Genomic DNA, 22,825 nt, shown 5'->3' with positions numbered 1-22,825 from the left:
TTCTTCCGCTTCTGGTATCGACCTTATCCTAAGGTTGCTCTCCCGGTTCCGCAGTTCTATCATGGAGAGGTAGGTCTGGTGTTCACCTACTTGTTTGCTGAGTGGTCTTACCTCTTGTTCCAAATTTCCCAGTCTTTGGCTAGTATCCTCAGCCAATTTCCGATTTTCTGCCGTGGCCTCCGTCAGTTCTCCAATTGCTTGTACGTTCTGAGATACTTGTCCAGTTAATCTATTTAAACATTCTGTGTTTTGATCAATTTTAGCTGTTTGCTCATCAGCTTTCTTATCCAGAGATTCTACTCTCTTGTCCAAAGATTCCAGTTTTTCGTAGATTTTCTCTAAAATAGAAGCAGTTGCTCCTGAGGCCATATCTTCCAGTTGTAATTGCTCAGTTTCTCCCTCCCCTGCTTGTGGCCGAGAAGCAGCTTCTTCTTCTGAAGGCAGAGTAGGTACAGATGATCTGCGTGCCTGAGAGGCTGCGGTTAAAGTTGTTAAAGTTGTTTGTCTAGTTTTTGGTCCCTTTTTTCTTGCGCCACTCATTCCAGAGTTATATAAAAGTCAAGGTCAAGCTGAGTTGTTCCCATGAGAAAACAACAGCCCAGATGGTAACAGTCAAACAGGAGGCCAGGAAAGGAAAGGAAAATAATGTCACTGCTGTAAATCCCGAATCCTCTAGGGGGAGCTTAAAATGTCTTTAGGGAAAAGATCAATTCTGGTAAAATTGCTAAAATCAAGTTTAAAGTCCAGGAACCTTCAATAGCAGGTTTTAAGCAGAGTTAGTATTAACAACCACATTGTTTCAAACAGTGCAAACTGGTATTTCAAATGATGCTTCAAAGTAGCAAGTCCAAACTCCCTCAGAATGTTGCAATTTTTAATTCAAAGTAACCAAATCTGCAGACTGAGAGCTCAGTCACTCAGGCAGCTCCAGAACCTGGGTTTCTTACTCAAATTATATTTCCGATAGAAGAAAGGTATCACGATGCAAGTAAAGAGCATAAAATCAAATGCTTAAAGTCCTTATTTTGCTTACAAGAAAGTTCAGCGGTTGCTCAGATCGATTAGGTTAAAAATTCTTTCTTTGCCTCCACTCCTCCAGCTCTTTGCTTTGAAGTTCAGTGACAGTGGAAGACGGACTTCCTGTTTTACGTCGCTCCGCTTTCAGCCAAATTCAATAATTTTTAGTCTCAAATTTTGTAAAGTCCTCTTTACTCACGGATTGTTGCTTTTCCAGATCAGAAGTTTCAGGAAAAGAGGTCAGCGCTCACCGGCAGCAGCAGCGCGGCTTCACTCCGTAGCTTGCGAAACGACCCACAGCGCCGCTACCCCCTCCCTGCTCCGGAGCCCCTTACGGGGTTCCTTCAACGTTTCAGGGGTTGCTTCTGGCGCCCGCCGGGTCCCGAGACCACAGGCTTTTGCTGCCTGTGGGTTTCCGACGTGGGTCTCCGCTTCGCCGTAGTGGACGACCCGTTTCCCACAGACCTACTCTTCACAGAAGGAAGAGGACCGCCATTGCCGTTCACGCCACCTCCGGAAGTCCTCTTAAAAGCATGAACAGTAATTTGAGGCAATTAATATTATGATGGTAGACTGAGCAAGCTATCTGAAATTAACTGAATGTATGAAAGGTGAATACAATTTTTGGATTTTGTCCAGAGTAATAATTTTCTTATGCTTATAAACCAGCGGAAATCTGTATTGCAAAAAAGAAGTTAATTGTCTTCCAGTCCCTAGCATTCTGAACTTTCTTCAGCATCATCATAAATTATATAGTAGCTTTAAAAAAGAAAAAAAAATCTACCAGTGTTCCAATGTTTAAATTCTTAGTTCAGGCACGCTTACACAACTTACTCTCTTTTCTGTTTCTAGACATGAAAAAAATAACAGCATGTAATGACTTTAAACAACAACAAAAAATCTTGTTCCCATTTTCATTCTTATGGGATTTTAGCCATAGTGCACTAATTAGCATTTGGTTTAATTAGGTAGTTCTGCTAAAATAAACACACCAGACTCATTTTAAGAACTGGAAAGCTTTTGTTTTTTTCAAGTTCCTACTCAATAAGAATGCAAGAGAACTACATTTTATTTTCCCTTCAAATCATATTTCATAAGTTCATTTTTGAAAAACATATACCAATGTTGTTTTGCATTCATAGATAACAGCTAAGATTTCTGTACTAAAGAGATTTTTTTAAAAGCTCTGTTCAAAAGAGATTTGTTGTTTATATGGTGTTTCAGAGCTATAATGTACCATTTAAAATTATCTCCCTTTTTATGTTTCCTAAGCTTTTCTAAGGTAGGTATTTGGAGGGGGGAGAGAGAAACCAATCCTCATGTGGATTAATCATTCCATCTGTAATACAATGAATACAGTGGAGAAATAGGACTATTTTCAATCTTATTAGCAAGCAACTATGAAATTAATAAATAGTTTATGGGAACTCACTGGCTATTTAGTGAGCCTGCCATTGTGTTCATTAACAAGTAATTAAAATTAAAGGACCACTGAACAAAAGACAAGACTACACAGATGAAATATACTTTTAAAATATATACCAAACCTTATAAGTACAAATGAATCTTAATGGGATATTGCCTCTATTGTTCCTCCATTAGCTACGGGGGAAATTTTTTCAACTGATTATCTATTGTAAAGATCAGCCAATACAGACCTTTCATTGAAATTGCAGGTAATAATACAATCAAGCACCTTTTGATCTCATTAAATGCATTATTCACAAGCCAAATGGCATTTCTGATTGAACATAGGAAACAGTTGGGGAAATGCAACCTACCTTTATACTTAATCCAAATCCTCCTACGGCTTGTCTTCTAATTGTTACAGTCCTTTCCTGAAAGAGTAAGCCAAGTTCAGTTCTATTCAGATTTAATATTTCTTATGAAAATAGGCTTGCACACTATATCTCCATTTTGGAGTTTTGAATTTCAACATTAAAAAATAAGGAACTGCTCTTTCTGTTTTTTTCTAATCGTAAAGTGACAAATTAGTTACATAAAACAAATGCCAATGAGTTGCCACATGCAAACATTTAGTGCTAGGCAATTCTTCTAAAATATGTGTCCAGGTATCCAATATAACACAGAGATAAACCTGCAGTCACTTTTCAATAGCATATAGGAGTATTTTCAGAAATGAGCCCCTCATATGTTCCCATGACGTGGGGTGAAAATCCATCCTTATTTATCTAGTGGTGCCTGCTATTATACACCCTAGGGGATCACAATAATAACCAGACCATTTGCATGCAGAAAAAATACACAATACAATACTAATACCTCAGCTGTATCACCAGAACACTAAAACAATCCTGACACATATACAGTGGGGGCTGATCCACTGGAGCTGCTGGAACACAGCTCTCCCACTGAAAATAGGAACAGATGTGTAGCTGAAAACAACACATGGATTCAAAAAGTATACCTAAATTTCTAAACAAGAAAATCATACTTTGATCCTCTTACATGGAAGTTCTTTCCCTGTTCACTGATGATTAATATCTTTTGGGGTGTGTGGTTTTTTAAAGAAAGAAGGTGATAATAGCACTCTGCACACGTGAAATGGCACACTTTCCTAAATATGTGCTGTGCAAGTCCTACCGTGATGAAAACAGCAAGTTTAGAAAATGCAGCCCTACCAAGTCAAAATGTCACCAGCTGCCACTGTGTGCAGCACAAACACTACCCACAATTTCACCGAACGTTTCCTGACCTAAAATGAATATTGAGTCATGGATACATTGACAAATGGCAGTGGGTTAACTCCATCTCAAAAGCATCCCTGAGTGGCCCATTTTACTCTCTCCATATGTGTAGATGGGTGTCATTTATTCCCATGAAAGGAACAGAAAATACTACATTTGGAGATGCTCTACGGTTAGGATAATTGTGTTAGATATAGTGTCAACAAAAAGTCTCTGATCAGACTCATGTAGAAAGAAACCCTCTTCACCACAATAAATAAGTTTTAAAGCTTTACTTGTGGTGAAGAGAGTTTCTTTCTACACGAGTCTGATCAGATACTTTTCACTGACACTATACCTAACACTTGGTGTTTAAACATTTAGTTACAAAACAGTAACTCTTGCAGAAGAACAAAATGCTACATTGCGTATTAGTAATGAGTTCCCATGTTTTAAAGTCCAGTAAGTTCCTTCCCCGGATCCCACAGTAAGTCCATGCTGCTTAAAAGCAAAGGTTGTGTCTCTCTCTGCTGTAACACAGAGAGACACCACTCAAAAAACAACAGAGCAAACTGTTTCCCTGCACATAGCACCAAACACAGAGAAGCTCAGGGTACGAGTTAGGAAAAATACCTCATAAACCAGTCACAAGACTCAGCCTGCCCCACCCTAGAGTGGAAAACCACCAGTCCTCTGCAACAGGCAGTCCAACGTATTACAAACACATATAACATTTATCTACATTAAACTCATAACTTCAACAAATTGCTCCCAGTACCGTGTGGTCTAACCTTCAGTGAAACTGATCCTTCAAGAGCAAGGGCTCACAATACATGTCTGGGAGGCAGTTATCCAATAAATGTGGGAGAAGCAAAGTTCAGCTAAAAGGGTAGAAATGTGTAGTGCTAGAACAATTGTTCCATCAGTGCAAGCATTTCTGCTCGCCAAATGGAACAACCTCCCCTCTTCTGCCACCAGGTTAGATGTGGGGAGGCACAGAAAGTGCAGAGGAGGAGGAGGAGGAGGAGGAGGAGGAGGAGGAGGAGGAAAGCCCCATTGTAGTAGTAGGAGTCCTTGCACCGGCTTCCGCTAGCACACACCACGTTGGTTGAATCAGACCCTCCATATCTAATCACTAGACAATTATTCAAATAGCATACAGCAGAAATAGAAAATACTTTGAACACAGAGTCTTTTGGGAGGAGCCTAGTCATTTATAATCTCATCTCAGTTCCTGAGGAAATAAAGAAAAGGGCTCAAAAGTGTCAACTATGACAATTGTTCTAGCAGGAAAAGTAAATCCCATCTTCACATCGATATGTTATCTAATGGGTTGTGCATTTAATCTTCAGATAACATGCAGCCAGGCTAACCAAGCGGAGCACATCATTCGTTACCTTCTAAAACAATATTCTGGAAATGTAGGCTGTAACACTGTACGGGAAATTAAAAATATCATGCATTTATGCCAAGGCATTATTTAAATGTCATCTAGATATAAGTAATAGGTGTTCTGACATATTAAGGAAATGCAAATGGAATGATAAATCCATGTTAAAAAACACAAAAACTGGATATGATCTGGTAGAATTGCAGGGATATGGTTTGATGATCTTAAGCAACTCTTAAATTCTCTTTGGGTAGAGCCAATGGGTAACTCAGCATCAACATAAAGTTAGATACTGGACCAGAAAGAACAGTCTCTGAATACCAGTGACTAGGGAACAACGGTGGGAAAAGGCTATTCTCTCATGTCTAGCTTATAGACTTCCAAAGGGCATCTGGTTGGCCCCTGTAGGAAACAGGATGCTAGATTAGACAAGTCTTTGGTCAGATCAAGCAAAGCTCTTTTTATATCTCCATAACACTCTGCTCTTGGCTTTAGAGTTTTTAAGCAACCTTAATACTTGATTATTGCAATGTGCTCTACGCAGGGATACCTTTGAGCCTGGTGCAGAGGCTCCAGCATGAGCAAAATGTTGTGACTAGACTGTTGATGAGGACAGAACTATTATCAGCACATAACTCCAGAGCTCAAAAGCTTGCACTGAGTGCCTGGACACTACCAGCCTAGGTTCAAGGTTGTATTAATTTACAAGGTCCCTAAGAACTTGGATTCTTTATATCCCTGCCCAATCATGGAGTCTTAGGGGGAGACTCATGGCCACTGTAAGGTTTTTGTTTTTGTTTTGTCTCAGGAGTCCTGGGTTTAACCTGAGACCAACATAGCACCTAGTAAAGTTAAATCCCATTAAGCAAGCTATCTCATCCCACTTGAATCATGACTGTGAATTATATTAATTGAATGCTTCTTAGGACCATTCACTGCAGTGATCTCCTGAACGCTGCTCATATTATTTACACTGTACCAAAACAACACCAAGAAGTACCATACCATAGCATTTCATGACCTCAACCTAGACTTGATTGCATCATTTTAAAAATTTGCAACTTTTCTTCATTTCAACACCCTCCAATGGAAGGCAAAAGGGAGTGGGGAAAGCTCAACATACACAATGTTTTCATTTTGAAAACTGCTGAAGGAAATGATACTTACACCAGAATAGAAAGGTTCGCCAGACACACAGATCACGTCTTGCTCTTGAATCGTCAAAATATCTTTGGCTAAGTGCAGCCGCACTTTGAAAGGCTCCTGGTTACCATCCTGCAGCAAACAAATCCCTGTCTTTGTCTTCAAAGGATGAACAGAGAAAAGGGTTTCCTTAGTTTCCAAGCTGCACGCTGATTGTTCATGTTAGAGGATCAAAAGGATACTTTTTCTCTGATAGTCTTTTGGAAAAGCTTTAACAGAGGCCAGCATATTCCAAAATATCTCTGGAAATGTCTATGGTTATTAGTTGCAAATAGATATATTGAGACAATGACATTACAAAACTGATTACTAGCAACATGTCTGGATTGTGGAGATTGATCCACTTAATAACATATATTTGCATATCTGTGTTCAGTATGGATATGCCAACAAATGCTGCAAGCAAAAATCCCCCTTCACAATATCAAGACACTTATTTCAGTATCCAGTGTCACAACGCATATGGGACTGAACCTTACACATTGCTTAATGGAAGGTGTCACCCCGGCAAGCCTGTGTGAAGCTTACAGCCTCTGATTAATCCTAATTAGGATTACTCATGAGCCAGGAGCTTAACTAGGATCACAGTAGAGCACTGAAACACCATGAAGGATTCCAATCATCCTGCTTTATGGTTATAATCCAATAGCTCCTCTATGCACAAAAGCAAATCCATTCCAAGTGCTTTTGAGATCATGGCTTGTATCTGCAGACTGGTTAACTAAAGGATGTCTAAATCCAGCTGGTCAGCTTGAATTTAAAAAATGGCAAGAGGTGTACTGTGACAATCTGAAATGGATGATGTCTAATGTCCCTAAAGACTACCTTTTAATGTCCAGACATTATGTCCCTTCTGTTCATATCTTTTTCCTGTTTGAGATGAGTAATGGGTAATTATTACATGGGCACATTTCTTCCTTGTGTGGCAGTTTATATGCAGTTTAGACAGTGGTAGCGTATCCATTTGATACCCTGCAAAGATCTCTGGTTTCAGTTATTTTCCTTCTCAGTATATCTTTGCGCCTAATATCCATTCATACTTTCCAAACCCAGGGGAATAGCTAGGGTTGGCCAGGATGCAGGCTGAGGGGGAGGCACAAACATTGCATCTCTCTTGGCACTGCTTCCCCTGCTTGCCCTGAAAGCGGCCTTTCAGCTGATGTGGTGACTGAGAAATGTCAGGCAAGACTCTTAATTTACCACAACCAAGTCGCTTTTCCCTGGTTCCTTTCCAGCCTTGACCAATTACATTTGAATGTGTTGCCTCTGTGAATCCTGTCACCTGAGGCTGTCACCTCATTGTGCCTCATAGGTGTACCAGCCCTGCTAATAATAATAATAATAATAATAATAATAATAATAATAATAATAATAATTTATTATTTCTACCCCCGCCCATCCGGCTGGGTCTCCCCAGTCACTCTGGGCAGCTAGGTGAATTTCCATCGTTCGAACAGACCCTTTGCTCTGTTAAAGGAGCTGAAGCAGAAGAACTGGGCAGCAGACAAAATCCAAATGAGTTATCCTAAAAAAGTTGTTTCTTTGCATTTTGGTTTCCTGACTTGTGGAATAAGAACATCTTCTCTGCTTAAAATCACAGGCGTGGGGAAGTAGGGAATAAAGGGAAAGGTGGGAGAACCTTGCTAATAACCACATTTAATTCTATTGTTATAACTTCTTTCAGCCAAGCAAGGTTGGAGAGTGAGCAACAACACACCTATTGATTCATACCTAGGAGTGTCCCAATAGCTCCCAATTAATTTGAGGGCTGCCTGAGATTTTTATTTTTTATTTTTTAAAATAAATTCTGAATTGTTTATACAGTCATTTTGCTTTACTTGACTGCACACTTCTGACTTGGCTGATTACTCTATAAAATCTCTTGAGAAATTTTATAAAGAGAGCTTAGGGCAAGAATTAAGCGGCATGTAACTATACAGTAGACATAATTAAACATCACAACGAAATTAAAATAGAAGCCGGCATTGTAATGCACATGGGCAGAGTTTATTCACAGTTTGAACAAAGAAGTCAAGCATGAAAAAAGCAAACCATTTACGGCAATGGACTGACTGATAGCACATGAGCAGAATAACCTAATTTACATGGAAAACTTTAAATGTAATAAGGCCCTGGTAGTCTTTGCCTTTTAGAAGCTACAGTTGTACAATACATCTTTAGATGATATCTTCATTTAAATACCATCCTTTCCTATGCCAATGCAGCACTGATACACAAAAATAGGGCATTCTTTAGCACCAGAAGAAGGTTAAATTATTTCAGATTTCATAAAGCCAAGCAAATATATGCTGCCCTGAAATACACTCTGCGTAATGTTTTGATGTTGTATTTTATTTTCACAGATCAAGGTTTACTTCTCTCCCCATCTTCTGAGGTTGCAGGCTAATTCAAATCAATTTGAAACCTCTGTTTTCACACACACCTCCCTACCTGCCACTTGGCCTTATTGCCTCTCTAAGAACTGCATGGAAGGGAGAACTTAAACAACCGCACATTGTTCTTGTCATAGCACTGCAATGATGGGGAAAGCTGCATTTCCATTGCCCAGTACTTTTCTGCCAACAGAGGAAAGCAACTTATTCTGCTCCTGTGCTATATATCCCCAGTTTTATACACTCAAGAATTGTGCTCCATTTTCTTCTGTTCCCTGAGCAGCACTATCATAGAATTGTAAGGATGGAAGGGTCAACTAATCCAATTCCCTTCAATGCAAGAATAACTGTACTTATTGTATTATTGTGTAATTTCCTTTGAGATAAGTCCACTCAAATTGCAATGGGTTAGTTATAAGTATTTCATTGTTTATGTGGGGTTTTGGGGGTGTTAGGGGAAGGTAGGACCTCTGGTGGGGGACACGTCGTGCTTATTCTGGAGTGCTTTGCGCACCTTTGGTGCCCTGTCCCCCCTGCACAGCACTCAGCTCTTAGAAGCTATCAGCAGCCACAACTCAGGAATGGCTTTCACTGGCTAGCTAAACCAGGTGAGGGTAGCTGGTGGGTCTCAAACCCTTGGTGAGTTAGGGTCTTCCATTGCATGAGAAGACAGGCTCTGGCAGATTGAGTGGATGAAACCAATAGTGGGTCCAATGGCCAAGAAGATGGTTTCGGCACAGGATGGAGAGGTAAGGGAGGGGCAGATGGAGCTTGTCAACCTAGGAAGGTAGCCCATCTAGGAGTAGGAAAACTCTTATCCTAAATCTCTGCTGCCTTTTCTTCAGGAGAAGAAAAGTATAGGGAGTAAATTCTACTCAAATCCGGAGTGGAGTCCCTAAAATGGTTGGAATAACTCCCTCTGCCCTGTGAGACTTACTGGAAAATACAGTTTAGCCTTCCTTGTAACAGCTCATATCACATTTATCATCAAAATAAAACACAATAATTGTGTCTGCATTTGGCATTACCTCTTCACATGTAGTCCTGAAATCCATGTGCTATGGCACCAAGAGATATTTGTCTAAAAATAGAGGGAAAGATTTTATTAAAACTAAGACTTATTGGCCAGTAAACATTAAAACAAACTGTATAAATTAAGCAGACACACTGGATTACAGAGATGCTGTCAAGAGCAGGAATTATAAATTCTTAGAAGAGTAACAATTAGTTGAGGCAGGAGTGGAGAATCCATGGCCCTCTGGATATTTCTGCACATCATCTTTCATCACCCACCCACTCTGCCAGCTTTGCCAAAAGTCAGAGAGAGTTGCAAAGCTTTGAAGAAATAAGCAAGACAGTTTCATTATATATGATTGAAGGTAAATTTGTTTCCATGTATCTCTCAACACACCAGTCATTTAAAATTACTTTTCACTAGCAGCGACAGTGTAGTTCATAATTCCTTGGTTCTGAATATGATCCTCACCGACTCATACAGCTTGGCTTCAAAAACTTGAGTGTTTGGATATGTGAATGAAAGAAAGAGGGATTTTTCCCCCTTGGGGTTTTTTGTGGGGGGCGGGGAGGGGAGGTTCTTTATTTTTTTCCAGTGGAAAAATTGGAAATTGGGGGGAAATTGTGGGAGGCGGGAAATATTGCCCACTATTTTATATTTTAGAAAAGTAAGAAAAGGCATAATTTTAAAATATTTGCATTAGCTGCACTTTACTTCTGCAATGGAGTTTATAATAAGTAATAGTATGTAAAATAATCTACAGGTCATAACAATCACCCTGTACCTTAGACTAGTAGTACTCAAATCCTATTTTGTAAGATTAAAGGTGGGCATTTTGTGTTTTTTAAGATTTGAAACAATTTGACGAGTCTCTGGGACCCTCAAGGTGCCCTTTTTATTTCACATTCATGATAAACGGTGCTCATGATACTGGTGCGCAGTCACATGTGACCCTACTTTCATTACTTTTTGCACCTGCCCAAATTGTGGGGAGGTACACTGCTTCACACAGGCACCAGGCTCCACCCAACTTGGCAGGAGTGCTTGCGTGCGATGCCATGTGGTGGGAGGAGGCCACAGAGTGGTCCAGGGTGCTTTCCATATAGTGAAACCATCTTTAAAAGTTACTTTTAGGATTGAGATAAAGGGTTCTATGAATATAGCTTGATTCCAACCTGATTTCAGTTTGAGGTACAGTGGTACCTTGGTACTTGAACGGCTTGGCTCCCAAACAAATCTGCTCCCGAACGCTGCAAACCCGGAAGTAAGTGTTCCGGTTTGCGAACGTTTTGCGGAAGCCGAATGTCCGATGCAGCTTCCGATTGAGTGCAGAAAGCTCCTGCAGCCAATCGGAAGTTGCGCCTTGGTTTTCAAACGGTTTTGGGAGTCGAACGGACTCCCAAAATGGATTAAGTTAGAAAGCCAAGGTACCCCTGTAGTTTAGGACGATGTTCACAGCAGATAGTGGAGCAGGAAAGTATAATTTGTTTTGGAAAGGGGTTAGCAGTTCCAAACCAAGACTTAATTAACTAATCTCACTCTCTTCCTACTGACAAGAACTCAAAAGTTCAAAAGTAGCAAGCTCATTTAGCTTATCTCAGATGGCATATGCAAACAAAACAACACATGATGGGCAGCTTGGCAATAAAACCTGAAATCCCCTTGGTACAGCAAGCATTTATTCAATACTGCAAAAATATTTTTGAATGCTTGATTAAAGTGTTCTTGTTCTTCAGGGAAATCAATAACTATACTCTAATAGAAGGGCAACAGGAGCTCTTAGAGACAAAGCTATTCTACTTCATTTAAAGTAACACAGAGATCAGATCAGCTGCCTTCTGTGTTTCTATAAGGCCATTTCCCTATGGCTTAGAAACTACATATTTAAAAAAAATCATTGAAAATACTTTTATTATATTTATAAGACAATGAACAACAGCAAAGAGGAAATGGCTATTACATATAATTTAGTTAAGCACAATTGTTTTCAAATTCTACTGCTTTTATTGGTGCATTACTACTAATAATAACTTACAAGATATTTTGATTAAGTGGTTTATAAAAATAAATTTCATGTTTTAATAAGTCATGTGAAGTGGTAAAATGTGCACATTATGTTGCCATGCTATATGCACATTTTATATCTATAGAAGGTAATGTGCAATATAAAAGCTTAAAAGGTCTATACCAGGCATGGCCAAACTTGGCCCTCCAGCTGTTTTGGGACTACATCTCCCATCATCCCTAGCTAACAGGACCAGTGGTCAGGGATGGTGGGAATTGTAGTCCCAAAACAGCTGGAGGGCCAAGTTTGGCCATGCCTGTTCTATACTGTCATCCATATGTACTTTCCCAGGTGTGGCTGTAGTTGCTGAAGTTAAGAGACAGATCTACAATCTGAAGCTCCCAGTCCAAAGCTCCTCTGAACTCAGCAGGTGGCCTTTGGCAAGTTACGATCTCTCAGCACTCTACCTACTCTAGCTCAGGCTTCCAATGGGTTGCAATTTATCTGCTTCTGCTTTTATGCTGGTGTGTGGTATTTTAACTCACAACTGGTTCTGAAATTATTTGAAATGAAAAACAAAGTAGAAATCCTTGTAGCAATAATCAAAAGTGGTAATACTGAACTACTGAATAAAGTTGTTGTAAAGATGACCAATTCATAATTGTCAGGGGTTGGCCAGCAGCCATGGGTACAATGACACACCTGAGCTCTTCCCTCGCTGCTCACAAAGCCTCTGAGCCAGTCTCCACCCTCCATTTACTGCCTCGTGGATCATGAAGTGGTAAATGTGTGTGGTTGCCTTTTCTGCCTTTGACAAATGCCTATAGCTGGAGTAGGAAACTGGTAGAGTTCTTTCCCACTTTCTCTTCAAAGTCTATATGCCTTTGAAGGCTCAGATTAAGTCTGCTGAATCCAACTTTTACTCAGATCACACAATCTTTTGTGGAATGCTCTCTTTAGGGAGGCTTACCTGGCAGCGGCGGAGCAAGACAATCGGGCGCCTGGGGCGGCATGCGTGCCCTGCGCCCAGGGGGCCAGCCGCCCACGGGGCAGGGCGGGGCGGGGCGAGCCGGGGCAGAACGCTCCGCAGGGCCTCTGAGGAGTCTGCCTGCCTCCTCCCACTCAGCTGCCCTACTGCTGAGGGGGAGGCAGTGGGCGGACCCTTTGGGGCACTACGGAGTTTGTGGGCACCCAAGCCACCACGTCACTCCCAGGAGAGACACATGGTTTGGGTGCACACCAGGCCCCGCGGTGAGTGCCGCCCAGCATGTTGTCACCACTCCAGGGGTTACAACCAAGGCGACCCGCCCCTATCACATCCCCCTTTCTCCACCCCTGTTAACCTGGTGTCCTCATTGTATATATTTAAGTGCCAGGCAAAAACATTCCTCTTCAACCAGGCCTTTGACTGATTAAGCAATCTATGGCTTTTTAAATGTCGTGTTTTGTTTTGTTCTTGTTTGTTATGTTATGCATTTTAAAACCAAAACTACCTATTTATTCTCATTGTCCACTATGATGGAATTTCACAAAATCAATTACCGTATTTTTTGCTCTATAAGACTCACTTTTTCCCTCCTAAAAAGTAATGGGAAATGTGTGTGCGTCTTATGGCGCGAATGCAGGCTGTGCAGCTATCCCAGAAGCCAGAACAGCAAGAGGGATTGCTGCTTTCACTGCGCGGCGATCCCTCTTGCTGTTCTGGCTTCTGAGATTCAGAATATTTTTTTTCTTGTTTTCCTCCTCCAAAAACTTGTGGTCTGGTGTGTCTTATAGAGCGAAAAATACGGTATGTTATTCTATTCATTTCAATGAGAAAGCCCATCATTTCATATCAAAGGAAGCAATGCAAATAGGATGCGTAATCAAGTGCATATCATAGAGAATTTTTACTCTATCTTTACATTTCTGTATAACAACAACAACAACAACAATTTATTATTTATACCCTGCCCATCTGGCTGGGTTTCCCCAGCCACTTTGGGTGGCTTCCAACAAAAGATTAAAAATACATTAAAACATCAGTCATTAAAAACTTCCCTAAACAGGGCTGCCTTCTGATGTCTTCTAAACATCCGATAGTTGTTTATTTCTTTGATAATAGAAGGGGAGTGTGTTGTATTTAAATGAACACTGCACACCTGCCCTTTGAAACAAGAATGAAAGAAAACATATCACACCATTCATTAAGGCTTCCCCCAAACATAGAAGTGGCAGAAACTGCCCGACATTAAAATGAAGCCAGCATAATTCTTATTGTATTCAAAGGCCAAAGGCCAACCCACAAGCTGTTCTTGGGGAAAATGTAACATACCACTTGAAGACTTGATATAGCAATGCTGAGAGGAAAACTGGTAGCCATCCACAGAGTTTTTCAGTCATGATTCTTCTTGATCCTTTATGGCCAAGTTGAAAAGAAGAATCAGGATGCATCTGTGAAACATACAGGGTGGGGGAGAAAGATCACAGCTGAAGCCTTGGATGCTTTGCATTTTAAAATATAATACTTAAATAACTTTCACTGTTTGTATGGTAGGGATAGGAAAGGTTATACGAGTAGGATTTGATTCCACCTACAGTCATAACACAGTAATAAAGAACAAGTAATAAAGAACAAGTCTACCTGAGCACGAATGAATTTCATTTAAAAATGTAGTTATAGAAAGCAAATAGAGTTTTTTAAACTACTAAAATCACATTATGATTATCCTAGAAAGGTACTAAGCACTATGTCAAAAAGAAGAGGTCAAATGGAATCAACAGCAGGGCGACCCAGATATATATTTGCAAGGAAATTTTATGGTGCTATTCTCTTTGATTTTCCTAGTGAGTTCATTTTCAAAACAAAGTTTAAGATGCAATGAAATGTCTCATTATAAACAGATGCCCAGCCAGCCACACGCTACACTGGGGTAGCCAATGCAGTGCCTTTATCCTTGACTCTTGACCATGCTGCCTGGGCTGATGGGAGTTGAACTCTATGGGCACCATGTTGGTGATATCTGTCCATTTCTCAGAACCCCCCTGCCAGAAACACAGAAGGGTAAACAGCTGACAGACGATTGGCAGGAGATTTGAGACTCTTCCCCTATAAGTAGATCCTGGCTTGTGTGGAATATTGCAAAAAATGAGCTCCCGTGTCTTACCGTGCAGCATAAAAATGTATGTATCCCTAGCTGTGTCTATGTAGCAGTGCTAGGCGTGTCTCTGTGCTAGGTGTGTGTCTGTGTGTCTCTCTGTTCATGTTATGCATGTCTTGGCGTCTATCTCTATTAGGAGTATCTGCCTTGCCCTCTACCCCACCAGCTCCAGTGACCACCAACTACCATTGATGGATAGCTAGAAATGATTGGATAAGTCTAATAATAAAAAGTATCTAGAAGGTTAATGCCATGGAATTTCAACATCTGAATATTGATAGAGATGAACAATTAGAATCATAGAATCATATTGGTGAGACAAAAGGTGCCAGCGTGGCTGTGTGTTGTGGTTGCTGATGTGTTGAAGCAGAAGTTTGCCTTGCTTGAAAAAACATGCTCAACACCTCAAATAATTCCACATCAAGCTGATTGTGGGTAGATTTCCCGTTTTGTTCCTAAAAGTTCATTGTTATGTCATTGATAATTGGAGACTTTGCCGACCCTACTAATTTCAATTAAAAAAAAAAAAAAATTACAGGTTTTAGTTTAAATATAGACTGAAATGTTTTATGTGTAATGCACTGCTTTAATATGAAAGTTACGCAGTCTATTAAATTGATGCTTTTATTAATTTTGCCTCACTTCTTTCTGCCATCTCTTTTGTTCACATTTCACAGAACCCTGTCAAGACTATCCAAATGAAGCAAAATTAGGATTCTTCAGGGACTCTTCTGTATAAAATATTGTTAAACACAGTGTTAGGATAAATCCATATTCCCTTCTGGTATGAAACGAAGCAGTTGTGATTCCATACTGTTCCTACCTGCATCCTTAGAGTCCATAAAAATGGTATGTGACCAAATGAAGGACAGAAACACTATGTAGATACTGCACCATTGCTATTTAATATTGCCACTGTTTGAAAGGAGAGAGGCTAAAAATGAATTACCTGCATCAGTCTTCACACTGGGAAGCACTGTTCCCTGTCTTCTGGGATGTGTGTGCTTGTTTTGTGTGCGTATGTGTGTGCCTACCACCCACACACTAATATGACCTCTTCCTGGAAATAACTGAGTGATGCCCTGGGAATATGCCTGAACTGCATGTAACACACAAATGTATTATCCAAACCAAAACTATATTGAATAAAACATTCATTTATTGCAAGAAATAGATGAAATAAAGATATCTAAAAATCACAGTGAAATTAATGAATATTTGGTGCATTGTAGCATATATATGGGATCACGGGGATATTTTAATATTGTGACACATTTATACCTGTATAGAAACAATGATCCCTATGCTATGAGAAGAAATTTGAGAGTGGTAAGAGCACAACACTGTGATTTTCAAATTCCCAGAGAGAGTGAGAGATTACAAAGATTACCTATCCTGGCTCAGGGCTGAGCTGTTTCACATAGCTGTGTGAATATGCATTTGGGAAGGAGCTCTTGACCAGGAGTAGCAATGGGTTATCTCTGCCCCCAACAGTTGTTACTGAGCCCACAGAGTCCCTTTCCAGGATTGAGGTCCAGAGTCCAGTGCTGTACTAAAGGTGTTCTTTGGGAGCATAGGTAGGTATGGATTCACACTGAAGCTCAGTAAAAGCCATTGTTTCTCAAAATGTGGTCTTAAGTGCATTTTCTCTCACAGACAGGTGAAAAAGGAGAGGTTTGGGTGACATGAAAAGGAGATAAATGCATCTGAACCATTTTTGCACATGAAACTATTGGCAGAAATCTTGGTGGGACAGGGAATGGATTTTCATCTGTATGCTGCTGCTGCTGCTGCTGCTGCTGCTAAGCTTTATATTTCCTTTCTAGTATATTCTGGGGTGGCCATGGAAGTTCTCAGTGTCTGGAGTTAGCGACAGGATCATTAAATCTGGATAAAAGAGAGGTGTTCTTGGTTAGGAGGTCTGCAGGTTCTGAAATGGGACAACTCCCCCAATGTACAAGGTTCTTGATCTTAGGGAGACTTCTAATCACATTCAGCTAAAGACAGTTAGGATACCCATTCAGACATTTGTGCTTTTTATTGTGGGTAGGGCTAGCCTGTTTGCCCCTTCTCACTTTCACTCCACAGATGTTCATATAATCACCTGCATAGGCCTGGAGAAGAGCAAGTACTGATGAAGGAAAACAACTGATCATGGTTTCTGGAAATCGAAATCCTGTCTCACCAGCCTTTTGACGTACTGTATCAGCACCAATAGGCCTAGTCCTATTGGTCCATCTAGGTCAGTATTGCCAACACTGACAGGAAATAGCTCTCCAGGATTTTAGGCAGGATTCTCTCCTAGCCATACTTGGTGACACGAGGGTTTGAACTGAGATCTTCTGCAAGCAAATCAGATGCTCTGCCACTGAGCTACCTCCCTTCCACAATCATGCAGATATTGGTGGCCCAGGAGACATGTTATATACATGGGTTACAAACAAGTTTTTATGCAAGTTTCAGTGGCTCCTAGGTAAATTTAGCAGTCACCGAATAAGAGGACAAATCCTATTATGTACCAGTAAATGGTAAAAGAAGAAAAAGCAGATAAAAACGAAAATGGATAATGAGGGGAAATAAGCAGCAGTTTCTCTGAGGGATCTGTATTAGGTTGAGTACTGTTCAAGTTATTCATGCAAATGAGCCATAAGGAAGCCAATCTGAGGATGAAACCACTTTATTCAGGATGGTGAAATGGAAAATAGACTGAAAATTTTCAGAAGGCTCTCTCCAGACTGGGTGAATGACAACATTAACAAATAAGCAAATAAGATTCTGGGTGGTGATGTTTTTAAAAGTGCCATTTGGCACACATTGGGAGGGACATCTAACCTATCATAACCTCATAGGGTTTGAATTAGCTATGCCTATTGTCTTGGAAATAGAAAAGTAGCAACTCAGTGTGCAGTAGCAGCAAACCCATCAAACTAAATGTAGGAAGTTATTGTAAAAGTTACCGAAAACAGAAATGGTCAGTAATATACGTGAATCTGTATGGTGTGGACATACAGTGCATACAGTTCTCAGAGCATCATAGCACTGCAAAGGGTCATATAAGAGAATGGGGTAACTTAATGCCAGCTGTGTTAAAGCTGCATAAATTATGCTGGTTTCCTATAGTCTGTATTGCTCTGTTAGCAAGACAATTGCAATGACAAGCAGCAGGTAGAGGCTGCCACCTATGGACAAATGTATTTTGCGAACCTATATGGGACTTCAGATTCAAGGCCCAAATGGGCCTGTTTCTGAGTTTTACCAAAATTGGATGAGCACCCCTATTTAAAGTCCTATATAATATAGTATCCATGCAATGTAGAATATGAGTGGCACTGAAAAGGGAAAGTTTAATTTCAGACCATTTATCTTTAGATAATTTCCTCTGCCTTAACATGTATGACCCCAATATTGCTAGGAATAAAGCAGTCCAGAATGAGAAAGCAGTGCTAGCTTCCTTTCTGTTAATTCAGCATGAGGTTGCTGTGGTCTCTCTCAACTAAATGTTTTCTTGATGTTTTATTTATTTATTGGAACAAAGCCTTGAATTCAATTTCCTGTCAGGCAGCATTTCAGAGCTGCAAGCCTCATCCATACTACATGAAAGAGCATGGCTGGGTTTCGGGTGGCAGCTTCCCTGGGCATTTAGTCTTGCAGTCAAATAAGTAGCAGACTGCAATGCCATGCAGCTAGCTCCCTGTCAGCTGTAAAGCTTTGAAGTAAATGAAAGGATTTCTTCCTCTTTGCTTCTGCTCTTATATACCTCAACTTACAAGCAGTGAAGTCTAATATCATGGAGCAATTCCATCTTCATCACATCAATCGTACTAAAATACCTAGTGGGAAGGTAGGTTTATTATGAAGCCAATATAAAATTGGCAATTACTAATAGCTCAGCCTTTAATGTGATATAGGTAAAGACAGGACCCAAGCTGTAGCACCCTGCTTGTGGTTAACGCTTAGCTGGAATGAAATATTCAACGCAGCAATAGAGAAATTAAAATAATAATTTATTTGTCAGACAAATAAATGAGAGGCACAGTGGTATATGGTTACCAAGCTCTGGCCTGCCCTCCTGCCATTCTGGCCAGCACTTATATTTCCTTAATCCAGCCCCCTTGCTCCTCCTGTGGCTGCCTCTGTCCAATCAGCCTGGTTGAAATTCCTATTGGCTGTTTGCTAGAACCAATCACAAAAGATACACCCATTTCCTTTTGCTCTTTTATGGGAAACAAAAAGCTATATATTCTTCTATCTATAAATGACAAATAAGTAGTAATATATCTTACATGTGTCTCAACAAGGAACCTTAATTACCAGCTCACCTCTTGCCCTCCTTGCCCTATTGCCCTCCAAAACAAATGGTTAATCTTAAATTTTAATCTTAAACAGATGTCAAGGATCTTGAGTTCACATCATCATTGAAAGATCTCCTTCTTTTGGAGGTCTTTAAACAAAGGCCTGACAACCATATGTGTGCTCTAATGATGTTTCCTGCTTGGCAGGGGGGCTGGGCTGATGGCCCCTGTGATCTCTTTCAACTATATGAAATAAGAATCTAGCATAAGGATTTAACATTTCTTAGTTTCTAAATCCTTTGCATAATTACATTTAAGCCAATATATTTAATACATAACATAAATAACCTTTTAAAAGGAAAAGAAATCTTAAAAGGATCTCAGTTTAAGAAAGAAACAACTTTAGAAAAAGACTTCCCAAAATACTCTCTTCCTTTCTGCCAGCCAGATGCTCTTGGCCTTTTAAGCTTAGGAAAATATGGCTCAAGTTTAATGGGAGGCACATGGTTTTATTTTACTATTTACCAACTCTTAATTTAACCACTCTTACAGCTTAATTGTACTTTGCAACATGCAAGGTCAGTGTCCTCGCTCTCAGCCTGTAATTCCCTTTTTACGACTTTGAGAATTGTTTTCTGCTATAAATCAGGGGGCCCCCTTGTCCAAGAGAATAAACATTGCCAAGGTTCTTAGGCAGCTGGTCTTCTGCCTGGCATGAAACATTTGAAAATCTTTAAGCTCATCTTAATATACAGGCCTTAATCAAAAATATAAGCTTTGATAAAAATGCAGGCTTATGATTAGTTGCCTCAAAGCTACTGATGGGAACTGAAATTTTATTTACGGTAATCTACTCAATTTCCCTCTGTAGGCTCAAACCTGTGTCCGAGGCAAATTCAGATGAGGATGTTTTTCAACTCTTTCATTAGACAAATGAAATAACAGAAAGGAGATGTTAAAACTCTCTAGATTGTACAGATATATTTGTTATTTAGTAAACTCCAAAAATACATTCAGTCTCTTGGGCAAGAGACAGTCCCCTGCTTTGAAGAATGGGCAATTGAGAGGCAGTGAAATCTCAATTCACTTTGCAGTGACTAACTGCTGGGCCTCCATAGAACCTCACAGTTCCTGGATTGAAAGATTTCAACACATGCTGTTAACTGCAAAATGGTAGCACACAGAGAAGAAAAAAGTCCACTGGCAGACTCAGGAAAGGATTTAACTGACAGGTTTAAAAAGGACAAGTTTTAGACTCCACAAGCAGGCAAAAGAATATGCCTCATTTTTAGAAACAAAACAAAAAGCACCTTAATATCTTTTTTATTGTTTTACAGACTATTTTAAAGGATCTAGTGCTGGTTCCTTAAGACGCATCTTTCTTATCCCCTCAATTTTTCAGTTTTCTTTTTCTATTAAGACAAGCTTGCACAAGCAGAAGGTTGATTGCCCCTTCCTCCCTACTGCAGCCTCTTGCCCTACAAAAACCCACCCCCAAGGGTCAGAGGACCCTATGACACAGTATGGGATGGGCCATCAGGGCAAAAGAGGAAGAGGGGTAAAGCATGTTGGAAATGTCAGGCAAAGGCACTGAGTGAGCAGCTTTCCAAGACCTGCAAACCAGTGATATGAGGCAGAAAATTTTCCAGGGCTTTATTTCCCCACGGAAAATTTTCTGTTTTATAAATTCATTAGTAACAATGGATGGGTGCTGAAAATACTGTATTAGGCAAGCTTGGCAGTTTCAAAGTGTTTATTAAATAGAAATAAAATTAACATGCTAAATTAGACCACTCTCCAGGATCTGATAAGTGTAAATGTAAACCCATGAACAAACCATGGTTACAGCTTGTGGTATGTCCTGAAACAAACCATGAACCTGGGTTTGGACAATCTGCCAAACCAAACCAATGTTTTGCTCACAGCGGGACTCAATGAGGAGCAAAGTAGCCACAATCTCCTCACACTCATGTCTTCATGCTAAGCCATGGTTTATCGTAGCACTACATACAAAGCACCTATAAGCAATGAATTCAGTTGGTTAAAAAAACAGCTCTGGCTATGACAGCCACCTGTTGAATGGAAAGTGATGTGAAATCAAGAAGGACTCCAAGACTTCACAGTTCTTCAGATTGGGAAATCATAACCCTATCAAAATTACAGCCTGGGGGTAAAACACCAATGTTCACCTCTGACTTCTCACCAGTATCCTCCATTTATCACTGATGCAGGATAGATAAACTTCACTGAGAGGGATCATGCAACCACCTGTTTTGCATGCAGGAAATCCAGTCCCTGGCACCTCCAGGAACTGCTGGGGAAACCCTCTTTCTGAAATCCTGGAGAGCTTCTATCAGTCAGTATGACAACACTGAACAAGATGGACCAATGGTTTGCCTCAGTATTTAGTAACTAGGAAGACCAACGGTCTGATTCAGCAACTTTCTGTAAACAGGCAGCTTCCTATGAACATATGACAGCTCTGGGATGCTTTACCACAAACACAGACCTGGGAGCCATCAGCATACTCACGCCAAAATTATGGATAATCTCTCCTAGCACTTTCATGCAGATGTTCAAATAACATCTTTTTTAAACATCTGAACACTAAAACAGTGCTAAATTCTTAGCAGTTTTCAATGCAGCTTGGCTCAATATAGCTTTGCCCAGGAGCAGTCAGATAATATGGGGGTGTCTCACATTCTCTTATGCTAATTTCTACCTAACAGGCTTCATCTGGTTTTGCAAGTTGAGTTCTCTGTGTGAATGTGGCTGCCAAGCAAATCGTTCCTGTTGCTGAGAATTGTCCTCTTGCCCCAGTCACTTCCTCCTAAGTGGCTAATTAACCTCCAGGTGCACCTGCTCCCACAGCTGAGCGCCCAGAGCCACAGGATGCTGGCAGCTCAATGCATGTCCTGCTGTTAAGACAACTCGGTGTTGGCAGCAGCTTGCCTAGTCCTGATATGGCTCCACACCAGACCAAAGGAAGCATTCACTTGTGTTGATGCAATGGCCCATTACTCTGAATTCTCATTTACAAGGAAGGAGCTCAACTGACACAGCCACATTTCATGCGCTTACTGTTTAGTTACATATCGCACAGAATCCCTTTCCTGCTTGAAATTGACTATTCATACTTTCAGTTATAAAAGAAACTGACAATAGGGGATTTGGATTGCTATGTACATCCTGGGATTTTGAACTGGGAAGTTTCATTTACTAACTGTATTACCAAGTGGAGATCCAAGGTTTGCAGCTCAAGCCAATCTTCTGTTTAATTAAGCATCAGGCCTTTTTATGTTATGAAATTTCCACACAGGCCAAAATGGAGAAACGTGTAATATGCCAATAATGGAAGTAGGCTTTACTTTAGTTGCTGTAAGTTGCTGTAAGCCCTTCTTTTTGTTTATGAATTTTTTTGAAGACTCAAAATTCCCTGGCTCTCAGACTCTGCCCCTTTCTTTAAACTGCAATATGGGCAAAATACTAGCCTACTTTGGAGAACTGGTGCAAGGTTTACAACATGCATGAAAAGCAAGTAAGAAGAGCACTATGTAAATGAATATACAAACATGCTTAATATATTAAATCAGAGCCAGATTGCATACAAGAAGAAAACTGCTAAGAAATTCAGGCTTTGTAATACCTGCAATAATCTTCTGGCGGTATCCGTCTGCATTAGA

The 22,825-nt window shown here is 40.3% G+C and overlaps 1 protein-coding gene across 2 annotated transcripts in view; it reads right to left on the bottom strand.

The window, feature by feature from the left end:
* The window catches only part of SNTG1 (syntrophin gamma 1), a 221,460-nt gene that overhangs the window by 95,629 nt on the left and 103,006 nt on the right, over positions 1-22,825 (bottom strand). For both annotated transcript variants that reach the window (XM_079983352.1, XM_079983353.1), the window contains 4 exons: positions 14,025-14,143; positions 9,719-9,771; positions 6,262-6,396; positions 2,799-2,855 (listed from right to left, as the gene is read on the bottom strand). In XM_079983352.1, the coding sequence (XP_079839478.1) occupies positions 2,799-2,855; positions 6,262-6,396; positions 9,719-9,745 (219 nt within the window). In that variant the 5' untranslated portion in view covers positions 9,746-9,771; positions 14,025-14,143. The remainder of the gene's footprint in view (positions 1-2,798; positions 2,856-6,261; positions 6,397-9,718; positions 9,772-14,024; positions 14,144-22,825) is intronic.

Source organism: Podarcis cretensis, assembly GCF_951804945.1.
Source record: "Podarcis cretensis genome assembly, chromosome: 7".
Classification (NCBI taxonomy): domain Eukaryota; kingdom Metazoa; phylum Chordata; class Lepidosauria; order Squamata; family Lacertidae; genus Podarcis; species Podarcis cretensis.
The sequence above is the reverse complement of the archived record's forward strand: the minus strand, read 5'-3'. Positions and strand labels throughout refer to the sequence as shown.